The sequence below is a fragment of the Ovis canadensis genome, chromosome 11 (assembly GCF_042477335.2).
Source record: "Ovis canadensis isolate MfBH-ARS-UI-01 breed Bighorn chromosome 11, ARS-UI_OviCan_v2, whole genome shotgun sequence".
NCBI lineage: Eukaryota > Metazoa > Chordata > Mammalia > Artiodactyla > Bovidae > Ovis > Ovis canadensis.
The window spans coordinates 50,982,075-50,996,234 of record NC_091255.1 but is presented as its reverse complement, the minus strand read 5'-3'; the positions used below and the strand labels follow the sequence as shown (position 1 = coordinate 50,996,234).

General features: G+C 54.3%; 1 protein-coding gene across 5 annotated transcripts in view; it reads right to left on the bottom strand.

Moving 5' to 3' along the window:
* Window positions 1–2,548: 2,548 nt before the first annotated feature.
* The window catches only part of ATP6V0A1 (ATPase H+ transporting V0 subunit a1), a 92,680-nt gene continuing 81,068 nt past the window's right edge, over window positions 2,549–14,160 (bottom strand). For 4 of the 5 annotated variants that reach the window (XM_069603758.1, XM_069603761.1, XM_069603757.1 and 1 more), the window contains 3 exons: window positions 10,082–10,199; window positions 9,623–9,794; window positions 2,549–4,146 (listed from right to left, as the gene is read on the bottom strand). In XM_069603758.1, the coding sequence (XP_069459859.1) occupies window positions 4,053–4,146; window positions 9,623–9,794; window positions 10,082–10,199 (384 nt within the window). In that variant the 3' untranslated portion in view covers window positions 2,549–4,052. Of the gene's footprint in view, window positions 4,147–7,421; window positions 8,877–8,969; window positions 9,795–10,081; window positions 10,200–14,160 lie in introns of those variants that run through there. The other variant, XR_011259902.1, reaches the window with a different exon arrangement.

The following is a 14,160-nucleotide window of genomic DNA, read 5'->3' as shown; positions in this document are numbered from 1 at the left end:
CCACTAGATCCTAAATCCTTAGCTAATGACCCCCTGACCCAGATCTTTTGGGAGGAATTTCTTCCTGGGGAAGTCCTAATTCCACCTTCCTAGTCCCACTTTATTGATCTTATCAGGAAGTTTATCAGTTTAAACTCAATTGTTTTTTTTTAGTTTACCCATAGTTGTGCAATGGTCACCATAATCTAAATATCATCCCCCAAAGAAACCCTGCCTGCAACGCCGCCCAGCAGCAGGTACTGGGCAGCCACGGATCTACATCATCTCTGATTTGCCCTTTCTAGACATTTCACATTAAAGGAGTCATACATTGTGTGGCCTTATGTCTGACTCTGAGGTCCATTCATGTAGCATGTATCACTGTCCTTCCTTTTTATTGTAGAATATCCATTGGATAGATATACTGCCTTTTGTTTATCCATTCATCAGCTAACATTTGGGTCATTTCCACTTGGGGCTATTATGGATAAAGCCACTGAGTGCTTATGCACAAGTCGGTGTAGACATTTTTTCATTTTCCTTGAGTAGATACCTAGAACTCAGATTTCTGGGTCCTAACTTAACTCTACATTTAACATTTTGAGAAACTGCCAGGCTGCTTTCCAAAGCAGCTGCACCATTTTCTGTTTCCACCAGCAGGGGATGGGGCCTTCAGTTTCTCCACAACCTTGTCAACACTTGTAATTGTCTTTTAAAAATTATAGCCTTTTTAGGTGGTGTGGTGTCTCAAGATTTTGATTTGCATTTTCCTAATGACGATGTCAAGTATCTCTTCATGGACTTATTTGCCTCATATTTTCTTTGGAGAAATGTGTATTCAAATTCTTTGTCCTTTTTTTAAGGTTAGGTCTTTGCCTCTATCACTGAGTAATGAAAGTCCTACATATATTCTAGATATAAGCCCTTTATTAGAGATACGCTCTGCAAATATTTTCTCCCACCACGAGGGTTGCCTTGACCCTGTCCTTCAAAGCACTAACGTTTTTTAATTTTTGCTAAAACCCAACTTATCTTTAGGAGAAGGCAATGGCACCCTACTCCAGTACTTTCGCCTAGAAAATCCCATGGACAGAGGAGCCTGGAAGGCTGCAGTCCATGGGGTCGCTGAGTTGGACACCACTGAGAGACTTCACTTTTGCTTTTCACTTTCATGCATTGGAGAAGGAAATGGCAACCCACTCCAGTGTTCTTGCCTGGAGAATCCCAAGGACGGAGAAGCCTGGTGGGCTGCCGTCTATGGGGTCGCACAGAGTCAGACACGACTGAAGCGACTTAGCAGCAGCAGCAACTTGTCTTTTATCTTTTTATCATTTGTGCTTCTAATGCCATTTCTAAAAACCACTGCCTAACCCAGGGTCAGGAAGATGTACTCATGATTTCCTCTAAAATTTCTCTTACATTTAGGTCGATGACCCATTTTGAGTTAATTTTTGTATATGGTGAGTCGCAGTCCAAATTTGTCATGTGTGGATACTATTCTAGCCTGGAGAATTCCATGGACTGTATAGTCCATGGGGTCACAAACAGTCAGACACTACTGAGCGACTTTCACTTTCACCCAGCTGTACCAAAACCATCTGTTGAAAGGATTGTTGTTTATCCATTGAATTATCTTGGCCCCTGTGTGGAAAACCAGCTGACTATACCTGTTAGGGTTTGCTTCTGAACTTTCAATTCTATTCCATTAACTCCAAGTATCTATTCTCACTAGGCCTCCCTCTTTGAGTCAGTAACAGAGTGGAGGTTAAAAGAGCTCATTTACCTGAATGGTCCCTCTCAACTTTCTGAGGAACGGATGCTGGGTGTTGCGCCCAGGCCTGTTCCAGGCCAGGTGGCTTGTCAGGGAGGAGACGGTTTGAGGAGCATGGCATGAACAGGGTGTTCCTGCCCCTCCTGGAGCAGCAGCAGTTGTCAACCTGGTGCTCACATTCCTGGGCAGCCCCTCCCCTGGAGGTTTGAGAAGGCAGGAATGGAGAGGATGGGCTGAGAAAGAATGTGGTCGCCTTACATGGCTGTGAGGAGGGAGAAGGCACCCGCCCTGCCCACCCCACCAGCTGGGACAGCCTGTTGGCCCTTGGGCTGCCTGCCTCAGCACCTCGAATTCTCCAGCTGCCCTGAGGAACCAACCCCCACCCCCCCCCACCCCAGCAGAGTTCCACCTACACCAAGGCCAAAGGCAATCAGGGCTAAAAATAGCCAGGCAGCTGAGCCCTGGAGAGCATGCTCGTAGCAGAGGGAGAGGAGGGTGGGCAGACACCCAGGGCCCTGCTCCGGCCCTCCCCGGGCTGTCTGGGTGTGCGGCGCAGAAAAGGGGGTGGTGATGGGACCCCAAGCCCCCTCCCCAACATGGGTGGTGTCTGCAAAGCTGCCTTGGCTCAGGGAGGGTGGGATCGGGGAGTGGGAAGGCCCCTGGGAAACGAGATAAGGTGAGAATTTCACAAACTGCCTGGCCAGGGCCACCGCAGCTGTGGCCTTGGATCACAGAAAAAGGCAGCAATGCTGGCGAAGGGAAGTGGAGGGGGTAAGATACTAGATGGACTCAAGAGGGTTGAGTGACACGGGAGCTGCGGGCACGCAGACGGGCAGCCTCCCTGATAGAGTCAAACACACTTTATTCAGCACAGGAATGTCTGAACAGAAGGACCTTGGCAGGATTCCTGATCAAGAACTCTGCTTCCAACCCCTCTGTCCACAGAGCAAAGGTCATCATGTAAACCACAGGGGCCAGACAGGAGGGGCTCTGCACATGGGCTGGGTCAGGTCACACTGGCTGGCACGGGGTCAAGCTGGGGTGGTGCAGATAGCCTGGGGAGTCACTGAGCAGCTCCAAGCAGCTCCCTTAGACAAGTGTGTGTGTGTGTGTGTGGGGCTGACCAATTTAGGGGGTCCTCTCGATCACTGAAGGTCTGCTGATCAATTTAGCTGAAGCAGCCAGGGCTGCGTGCCAATACATGATTAAAAGGCCCCAAGATCCATCTCCTGCTGTGGGGGTGACGGGGAGGTAGTGCTCAGGGTCATGCTCATACAGCCACACACCCTGGCAGCCCTGCCAGCTGCCTCCAACCAGCAAATGGTAAATGCCATCGACCTTCCCACCCAGGACTCACTGGACGTGGGGTTGTCACGGAGGTAGGGAGGGGCACTGGTGGGCAGAGCAGGCAGAAACGCCTTGATGACTACAATTCTGAGACTCATAATTGGGGGTGGGCAAGCTCTCCCATCTGCACCAGGAAAGGGCATCAGTCTGGAACCTCTGTGCAGAGGGTGTGCTTGTGGCACGGTCCAAGCGTGGCCTGAGACTCAGCCAACCAAGGAAGCCAGCCAGGACCTCTGTCTTGGGCCCTCCCAGCTGTGCAGGTTATGCTGGGTACCAAAAGGGGAATCTGGGAGGGAGGGGGGGAAGGTGTGAGCTTAGGGTGTGCTTAGGAAGGTGGTGTGGGGTATCTACGGACACTCCGGGGTGCCAGGGAGAAGCCGTGCTTGCTGGCGCAGCTGGGTTGAGCCGAACTCCTGATGAGCAAGCACTGAAGATCAGAGCGAGTGGGTGGAGGACAAAAACACCACCTCCTTGGATGCCTCGCTGCTAATCTAAGAGTGGGGAGTGTTAAAGAGCACCCCACCCCCAGCCAGGAGAGAGAATGGCAGGAGCAGGGGCTCAAAGTTTGGGTGTGGACAGCGGACGGCCCCCCTCTAAGTGCTCTTGGCTCTCGTGTAAATGCACAAACAGGTTCACCACCAGGGGGCAAAGAAAGAGTGAGACAGAGGCTGGGAGGGCAGGGTGGGTGCCCAGGGTGAGCGGGTGTGAGTGACCGTCAGGGCGCGGCTTCTCTAAAATACCACTACACTACCACACACCAAGCTGCGGGTGGCAGGGGACTGGGGGAGCTGGGGGACCTGGATCGAGCTAAATGCCTCACAGGTGGTTGGGGGGAGGGGATGGGGATGACACAGGTGCCCTGATACCCAGGGATCACAACCAGCAGGCAAGCGGAGCACAGCTAACCACTGTGGCAGGGAGCAGAGGGCAGCCGGGCACACAGCCCCTTGGGGGCTCAGTCATCAAACTTCCCTTCCCGGATGTGCTCAAAGGAGAAAGGCAGGAACTTGAAGCCAGTCCCGCTGTAGAACTTGTTCTGGAACTCCACCCTGGAGAATGGGAAGAAGAGAGTGTCATTCCACAAAAACTTTGGGACTCTAAAGAAAGATGCCCCGACCCCAAGTTCCTCAAGCCCCTTGCTGCCCATGAAGCCGACTTTAGCCTGCTTCCAGCCCGTGATGCCCAGGGCCTGCCCTCAGCAAGGGCGCACCGCACCAATGCATTGATTTGGTCTCAGTTCCTGCTCTGTCCTGCTCAGCGGAAAATGTGTGTATGCCAAACTCTGCAGAAAGCTGGGTGCAAAAACCCTTCAGCTGGCCTGAGCCTCTAACAGTGATGGAGAAGAGTCCCCCAGCACCCCCTCCTGGCAGGGCCTGGTGTGGACCTCCAACGGAAGCGTCCCACGTGGAGTGGTGTGAGCTCGTGTGAGGAACCTTGGCAGGGACCACTGTTCTCTTGTTTGTATCTCTTCTCAGGGGAGGAAGGAGAAGCAAGGGTTGCGAGTGAACAGTGGAGGCTTTCGATTTAGGGGAGGAAATTCCCAGGAAAGGGGGAAGTTAGGAGGGGAAGTCTTCTCAAAGCAATGGCAAAAATATTCTTCAACTACGAAAACATCTGAGAAAGAATTCTTCTCTTGGGGACTGAAAGGAAAAACAGCTTTAGCTCCCTTCCCCAGCAACTCAGCATCCATCCCTGATGGTCTCCCTGGGCCCTTCGAGCTCTGAGGGGGCAGGAAGGCGTCCACGCCTGGAAGCAGGGCCTGGCTGCAAGCTCACCCTGGACGCCTGCCCAGCGACCAAATCACCACCAAATATGGGCAGAAAAATGCATGATTCAGAGGATAAAAAAGCCAAGGAGAGCTGCCCTGAGGAATAGTTTCCACTCAATGCTGTGTGACCCTGGTGGCCTGGATCCCTGCAGCAGCAGGCCACGCGAGGCTGAGGCAGACTGTGGGCAGTGAGCACCAAGACACTCTCCACCTTCCTGCCTCTCATTCAGCCTTCCGCCAGGGCATTGTCCCTCCAAGACAAAGCAGAAAATCAGTGAAAAGGAGGTGGGAAGGGGACTGTCTGCGGTGGACGCGAGAGGTCCCCAGAGGCCCCTCAGACCTGGGGAACTGGCTGAGGTCACCAACTGCAGAGGCGCCAGCTCTATCCCCTGGGGAGAGGAGGGGGAACAGGGTTTTCTGTGTGAGCACAAGAGGCAGCCCTTCTCCCTGGATCCCGCATTCCAGGGGCTGATCCCACATTCCAGGGGCTGCGCCAAGGTCCCCAGAGCCTCCTGACCCCTGGAGGAGTCCGGTCAGTGCCTCGGCCACACCCCCTCAGAGAGCACGGGATCCAGGAGGGGGTGCTTCAAACTGACTCAGTTGCAGGACTCAGCCCCATGTCCCAACACCCCCATGACGAAGGTCCAGCTCCAGATAGCTCCCCTGAGGAATGCGGTGGGGGTGGGGGTGGGGGTAGGTTTCGGCTTCTCCCGGCTCTGAGGACTGAATCCTCCTTGCTGGGTAGGCTGTGTGTGCACAGGCAACATTTCGTGTCATTCAACCATGTACAGCCAGACCGTGGGCAAGCCACCTTGGGGTCTGTGATATGCCTGACCTCTGGCTGACTCATCACACAAACAGTTCTGATCCAAACTGGCTGAAGAGAGAAGCTGCAGATGTGTTCACAGGCCCAAGGGGTCAGAGGCAGAGGCCTCTTGCCATCATCCTGCCTGCTTCATGTGTATCAGGGGACCCAGGCCTGGGAGGGGGGCACACACATTCTTCTGTGTGAGCGGATGGGCGGTCCCTGACACACCACCTGATGCCCCTTAGCCCACTAGCTGCCACTTAAGGACTTAAGGTGGTGCCCACCGGGGACACTGTGGCTATTTCAAGGCCAGTGTGGCTCCACTTCTTGGTCGTGCTTGCCCCAACCTCCCAGTACAAAGCTGGAAAGCAGTTTCCTTGCCGGTCTCTCCCCAACACCCCTGGCCGCAGCCAGGAACTCTGTGCTTCCTGACAAAGTACAGACATGAAGTGCTCTGTGCCGGGGCGCGGCGGGACCTTGCTGGCTGCCCTGTAAGTCCTTCCTCCTTGGGGGCGGGGGTAGGGGGGCTCTGCTTGGGGCGCCTCCAGGGTCTTACCACGCCCCAGGTCACTAAAATGCATTTCCAACTCAGCAGCTGCGAGGAGAGCTTCGGGCAGTCGGGCGGGGTTCTGTCACTCTGCCAGCTCCCACACCTGGCAAAGGCCACCTAGTGGCCCGGAAGGGCTGACTGGGAGTCCCCGGAGAGAGCACCCCTGCTACGTGACAGAAATCTTGTTTTCTTGAGTGAGCGAAGGGAAGAAGCCTGGGCCTCTTCCCTTCCCTGCTGGGGTGTGGCCAGAGGGAGGCAGTTTTAGAAAGACGGTCCTGTCCTGATCTGAGCAGTGCTGGGCCTGCAGCACACCGCCAGCCAATGACCCCCATGCGGGGCCATGAGGTCAGCCCAGGGGGCTACATTTCAGGGGTGTTCATTCTCCTGAGCAGCCACTCCCTCAGCCACCTGCGGTGTGTCTGGCTGTGGTGCCACTGTATTCCTTACAAAGTGGCTCCCAAATCTGCCCCTTTAGCCCCTCGTCTGTGAGTGTGCACATGGAACCTGCTAGGCAGGAAGGGATGAGGTTTCTGTGAAGGTAGGTCATTGGGCAACAAGTTTTCTATTAACATCAATCCGGTGTCCACAGTTCAAACCACAAATCGCACCCCTGCCTTTGCCTTTTCTGAGGAAGAAAAGACCTTTCATTATGGTGGGCAAGAAGGCCACGCTGCACACAGTCGGTGGGGGAAAAGACAGACAGACACAACTCAGGAGGAGACAGAATTAGCAGGTAGGTGCATGAATTCACCTGCTGTTTTCACTTGTCCTTCACCTCCTCATGTCCCTACATGACCCTCAGTCTCAACGTTTATCCTTGTTACCAAGTCAGATGTTTTTCTTCTTGTTCCCACCGAAGAGACCCAGAACTGGTAATGGGGCAGTCCTTGCAGCAGAATCAAGAAAGCCCAGCTGAAGACCGGAGGTAAAGTGACAGGTATGAAGATGCCCAGGCTGGAAGCCAGGAAAACATCGCAGCAAATTCCCTGCAGCCATTTTCAGCGGGCCCAGCTGTTCCCAACCCTCACAGGATGGTCATAACTCAGAATGCCTGCAGTCCTGCTGGACTGAGATCCTTGGGGCACGTCCACACTCAGCCAGGAGGGGGTGCACGAGCACCAGCTTCACTCACTCCTTTCTAGTGGCAGGGGAAAACAAAGGCCTCCAGGGATGCGATTCTCAAAGGTGCACAAAGGAATCTGCACTGCTGTTTTATTTCTCTCCTATCCAAAATTTCCCCTTCCAAACAATCACCACCCTGCAAGTATGATAAAGTATTTGATGAGCTTATTCCTTGCAAACTACGTCTGGGAGGCATTCGAGTGGTCTCATGCGCCTCCCCTTGGGGGCTCTCTTCTAGCAGACTGAAGCAGAGCGCCTATAGGGGCCCCAGCCCTCTCGGCAGGGCAGCCCCATCTGCATTTGCTCTCAGGTTTGACGCACCAGGGCACCAGGACAGTCACTTGGTCTGTGCAGTATTTCCTACTTCACTGCAGCAACCTTGTCACATGGACATTATCTTCTCCTTTTACAGGAGAGAAAGTGAGGTTCAGAGAGGCCAGTGCTGTCCTCAGGGGCGCCCCCAGCCAGTGCCAGCAGAGCTGGAATTTAAATTCGGGTCGCCCGATTCTGAAGCCTGCTCACTCGCCACCCGTTACTTCCTCAGGCTCGTTCATGAGGACTTTCACTCAAAGCCCACAGGTGAGTCTGAGGAAGAAGAATCCTTCTGGCAGCAAAGCATGACCTCCAGTCACCACAGTTCACCCTGGACATCGGGCCCAGGCGGCCCCTCCCTGCTCCATGTGGGCCTGGCTCACTGCTCTGACAGGTCTGCCCCAGCTCCTTGACTGCGCCCCACTGACCTGGGGGTAGGTAATGGGCTCCCCACTCGGGCTGGAGTCCAGGTAGGTTGGTCACTGTTCCCTGGAGCCCAGCGCTCAGAGACCAAGTGAGTCACCACAGGCTGGCAGCACCGGGTGGTGAGGAAGTGTGCTGGGGCGAGCGCGCGCTGATAAGCTGAGAGCGGGTAGTGCGCCAGCAGTCGGGCCACTCGGCCGGGCTAGACTCCTGGCTCCCAGTAAACAACAGCTGGGCAGGGAGGGAACGTGGGGGAGGAGAAAGCACGGTGTCCTGACGCCGATTCTCCTAAAGGAGCTTTTGAGGGAAGAGTCAGACCCGGCCACGGCTCCCCCTCCCACGCCTCACTTTTCCCTCTGTAATTTAGAACAACAAACAGCGGAATCTTTGAGCAGGCTCAGCTGAAAACAAGTCAGGCGAGAAAAAAACAAAGATAAGGGGAGTGGGGAAGAGGTTTCTCAAGTTCAGATTTTAGTTTTCTTCAGGTTTTGAGAAGCAACGGAAAGAGTCTCAGCCCTCTCTCCTGACCCTGAGATCATGAACACTACAGATCATCTCGTCTCGGGAGCCCAAAGGGAGGGGCAGTGAGTCTGTGAGCCCCTAAACTGGCACAACCATGTGTGCACACTTCAGGTCTAAAGCTTCCAGAGCCGATGGACCCCAAAAGAGAGGGAGAATCAGGACATAAAGGCAGAAATGGAGATTCAAGGAGGCAGGGTTTGAGGTCAGGTAGCCAGATAAAGTACGGTACGGCCAGTTTTCAATGTAAACATGTCCCATGGACATCTGGGAAATACTAAAAAAAAAAAAAAAAAAAAAAAGCTCAGTGTTTATCTGAAATCCAAATTTAACTGAGGGCTCTGTAATTTTATTTGTTAAATCTGCCAACCTTACTCTGAAGTTGTAGAGTCACAGTCCAGACCAGACCCCAGCTCTCCACTCTGCAGGACTGAGCCACTTCCATCCACAGCCATTAACAGCCACAGACAACATTCAAGAAAGAAAACAAACAAATCCAAAACCTGCCCTTCTGATGAGATGGCTTCAGTGTACCAAGCAACATGCTCTGGAACAAGAATCCTCCTACTCACACAGAGCTGCCGGGGTCCTACCTAAAGATACTGGTGCCATGACGGATAAGGGGCAAGACAAGGGCAGAGTGTGCTCCAGAGCCTCCCTGGACTTAGAATCTACTCCACAGCTGCTTTCATTGCTCCGAAGACAGGAAAGAGTTAAATGCCAGTGCAAAACACCCCAAACAAACAAAGACCCCGGAAGATCTCTGAAGCCATAATCAGGACGCTGAAGGAGAAGGCTGAACACAGGAGCGCGACCTGACAGCACGCGACGGGCCCTCCCTGGAGGCCGGGAAAGGGGCTGTGCTGATCAGAGGACACTCCTGGGGCTCACCGCCACGCACGTCCTTGGGCACGGCCGTGTGCAGGCAGACACTTCCTAGCGTCTTCAGAATTTGGACCAGCGTAAAACCGCCCTCTGTGCAGCTAAGGACACATTCCCGCCCCAGCCCACGCTGCCCCTCACCAGTGTAACCGCAGTGCATGGAGAAAGGCTGAGAGGCCCTCCATGATCAGGAGGATGGCCACGGTCAGGGTGGCGAAGGCGGCGAAGATGAAGAACAGCGCCAAGCCCCCAGCCAGGCTCTTCACCTTCAGGCCGATGTGGATCACCATGGTCCAAAGCACCTCGGACAACTCTGGGGATGGGGAGAGACAGGACATCGGTTCAGTCGGGCCGGGGGTGCTGCAGGCTATGCACCTCGCTCTCTATCTCCCCACCGCAGTATGTCCTGCTCCCTGGCTTCCTGCGACCTCAACAGCTAACCTGGCAAAAGCATGGATCCTCCCGGTGGGATGTCACTCTCCTGTGATTCGGGAGTCCATAATTCCAGAGCCCTAAGGTAATCTCTATGAGCCCCCACTGTAGGGAGTGTCCAAGCAAGAGGAACAGACGTGGCTTCTGACCTGAGAGAAATACACTCACGTGCATGAGCGAGGCTGAGGGCCCAGAGCCGCAGGTAGGAGGCGGTGTTGGAGATGCAGCCCAGGCAGTACTCGATGGTGTGGATGGCCTGGTGCACCATGGTGTCCCCAAAATCAAACTGTCAGGGGAGGAAACCAGACGGCAGAAATGAGGCGGGGAGGGGAGCGTGCAGGGGTCTGAGCGCAGGCATGAATGGTTACCTGGGCCCAAAGCCCCTGGTGCTGAATTCCTGGTGGGGACACTTCGGTGGGGCCACCCCTAGAAATCCTGCCTGGCTGGGCCCCTAGCCGGGCCCCGCCCTGTCCCTCAAAACACTACACTGTAATGAACTACATCTTAATGAGACTCTTCTCAACGCATCTGCTTTTTCTCCCCACTAGGCTGTCAGCTCCAGAGTGGGGTGCACGTTGGGGTAAGAGCTGTCTGGCAGCTCCGTTCTGGCTTGACTTCCACCTCATGGAGCCTGAGAGCAAAGCACCCTGCTCTCAAAGAGCCAGGAGGGCAGGAAGGGCTCTTCCCTGGGATGCATGTCAGGTGACAGGCCACCAGGCTGCAAACTGCCTGGAGGAGACTAAACCTCCGCAGCCCCTTATCTTCCCAACACGTGGGCAGCAGGGTCACTCCCTTCTACTTTAGAGACTTCTGAAAAGATCATACAGGGACATTTTGGCAAAGTTTTACAAATTCCTACTCGGGCAGGTGATGAAGGTTTTCCTCACGCTCCCTTTCTTCCAGTTTTCCTTTCAACATCAAAGATTATTTCCAGCATAAGCAGGAGGGGCTGTGGGGAGCTTCCCGTTAGGCCTGCTCAGGGTCCAGCCCTAGGTGTGCTTCCGAGCCTCACTCTCCCATGTGGTGCCACAGCCACTGAAGGCCAGGAGGCAGGCAGCCCCTCCCGACAGGGCCCAGACAAGACCCAGTGAGCAGAGGGCCGCTGCCCAAATCCGCCTTCCAAGCCTGCCTTGCCCACAGGTCAGAGTCTGTTTTTCACCAGTTTCTTTCCAGATTCACATGACCCCCAAAAGACACCAGAAAGAACTACCTTTAGAAACGGCATGAGGGCAGAAGAGGGGGGCTGGGCTGGCTGGTGAAGCGCTAACAGCCCAGGCCTCACGAGTATGGCCAGTGGTGAGGGGGGCCAGCTCCAATTCGCCATCTCTGGCAATCGCCTCATTTTCCCTCACCCTTATCTATACCGAGAGTATTTCTGGGCTTTTCTTCTGAAATAGGCTCTTGCAAAGTCTTCTAGTTACCCTGAAAACTAGGGTAACCATAGTTACTCCAATCGTGACAATGTTGTTAAGAGCTTTTTGCCACCCCTGCTGGCTGTCGCCCCACAGTCCACGCTCCAAGGAAGGACAGGGTCCCCATCTTCACGGAGTGCAAGGCTTTACTAAGAGCTCTGTGAAAGCAGTGACTGTGGTTTCCCTTAGAGAGATGGAAGATGAAGCTTTCCTTCCAGGCGCTACCCTTGCTTTCTCCTCTCTTTCACTCCCAACTTCCTACTTTGTAACCTTGGGCAAGTTTTCATACCTGTATACTGAGGGATGGGGTGGGGGAGATAGTAAGTGGGGTGAGAATTAAGTAAGAAACTAGCCAAGCAGTTGGGAGTCACTGCCCCATGTGAGTCAGCTACGACCGACTCGGAGCCACCGCAGACGCCCTGTCTAATCCTCTACCCACCTCCTGGCCGCCCCGCCATGCCTGTTGCTCACCTGCTGCACCCTCTCAGCTCCACACACCTCCCAGGCTCGCTCCCCTTAGCTCCCGGGCGCAAGGTCTAACAGACACCCTGTGACTGAGCCTCTGCAGCGTCTGTCACCACTGCCTTGCCCTCCTCCTCTCCTTGACACGCTCGCTTCCTCTTGGTTTTTCTCTCCTGTAGCACTGCCACTCGGGCCTTCAGTGGCCACCCTGGGAGGAGCTCCCAATGGGCACCTCTACTTCCATGCTGCGGGTTTCCAACCAGCTGTCGACATCTCCTGCCACACCGCAGGTGCTTCAAACTCCACACCACCCAAACTGAACTCACTGACTGCTCTCCTCTGACCCTCCAGACCTACTTCTACTCCTCATCCCATCTCTAACTGGGGGTCATAACTGGAGCCCCAGGCATCTGAACCTGGAAGTCGAGCTTGACTTCTCACTCACTCCCCCTGCCTGCATTCACGAAGGCCCGAGGCCTGCAGCTTTTCCTTCCTCCATCTCCTATTGCTCCCTTCCTTCCCAACTCCCACTGCCAATGCCTGACTTCCCTCCAGGCCTCCAGGGTCTTTCCTGACCCCTCTCAGGCGGCGCCCCTCCCCCACCCAATACACCCTCCACCCTTCTCCCCTAGGGTACTCAGCAATGGTACACACTGGGTTACCTGCAGCTTCACTGCCCCGTGATGCTCCTTCTTGCCTAATACTCTACTAGGGCTACTGTCTGCCAACCTCTAGTCTTGCTTCTCACCAGTCCCTCAACTCCTGACTGCACTCCAGCAAGTTGAAAACTTGTTTATCCCCAAAATGTGTCTTTACGGTAACTACATACTATGGGTCTGCATTCCCTCTGGCCCTCCCTCCACAGAGGACTCTGGCTTGGCCAGGCTAACCTCAGCAATAGTGCCCTTGGGGAATCCTTTCTAGGGGTCCTCTTCCACACCCCCACCCGTGTTCTGTCAGGTGCCCTCTTCCTGTGCTCCCACAGCAGCCTGGGCACACCTTGATCACAGCATCTGTCACCCAGACTCTCCTCAATCAGTCTGGGAGTTCCTTGAAGGCAAGGACTTGTTTTTTTCTTCTCTCAGTTCCTGCAGCGCTAAACAGAGTGCTTGGCACATGGAGGGTGAATGAACGAATGGGTTGGATGAATGTTGTCTGGTGAGATGACACAGTACGGAGAGGTCCCACTGACCCTTGCTGAATGGTTACAGCCTTCAAAGATTTCCCAGACAACTGAGGGGCTGGGCTCTGGTTTGCAGCTGGACAGAGCGCCCCAGAGAGAGGGTCTGCTGCCTCTACCTGTGACGTATTTAGATCTCTGAGACAGTTATCTGAATGTCCTCACTACTTATGATGCTATGGGAAACAATCTGAGGGAGTCGGGGGTGGGGCCAGAGACTGGGAAGGCTGAATTCCAGCCCATCTTGTTTGCATGTCCACTCCCCGGGGACAGGGCCGCATATAAGAACTGAGCTGGAGGCACTGGTGCTGGAGGCAGCCTTACTGGGAGAGGGCTGGGCTCCTCTCTGACACGGACACACTCCCACCTGGCCATGCACAGAGGAGTGGTCCGGAGGAACAGAAGCTCCCAGATACCATCCAAGGAGCCTCTCCAGCCTTCAGGAAGACTGAGCACTGTCTGCTGTCACACAGAATAGCAAAGCCTTTCCCATTCCCATCCCACTGCCCACTTAGAGAGCACCAGGAAGCCAGAAAAGGGAAAGGGTCACAGGTGTGGGTATTTCAGAGAGAAATTTGGGGAAAAGATGCAAACAGTGCAGCAATGCCTATTAAAAACCCAATTCAAAATGTGTACACTGCTAAGCGAATTAGGGCCGAGCTAGAAGGCCTTCTAGTTTGGCTGTGGCCTGAACATTTAGCCAACTTTCTTTCTACTGTTACTCTCTCTGTGTGGCTGGGATAATATGAACTCCTTGCATGCAGATGGACTGTTTTTTTCTGGAATGCATCCTAGAGGCAAAGCCTCCTTTTGAAAGCTGTCTGTCTTCCAACTGGGTCACGTGGAGGTAAAGGTGACCCCCAGCAAAGGTCCAGCATTCTCACTCCAAGCATCATCAAGCCGATGAGGGCAGCAGGAAGAGGTGGGTGGCATCTCAGGGAGGAAGGGTGAGCTTTCCCATAAGCACTCAGAGGAGCAAGGAGGAAATGGTTACCCCCAGGGCAGAGCGACTATACATAGCATCACAGAGAGGAAGGCAGAGGCCAACAGGGTTTAACTCCCAAGGGGAGTCACTTCAAGAATGCCAGTGCAGACATTACTTGCAGCTCCTTGTAAAGCCATTCTCAAGGCATTAGATCAGCAAAGTCAATGAAACAGAGACAGAGGTGACTGACATGAGATGCAGTTAATGG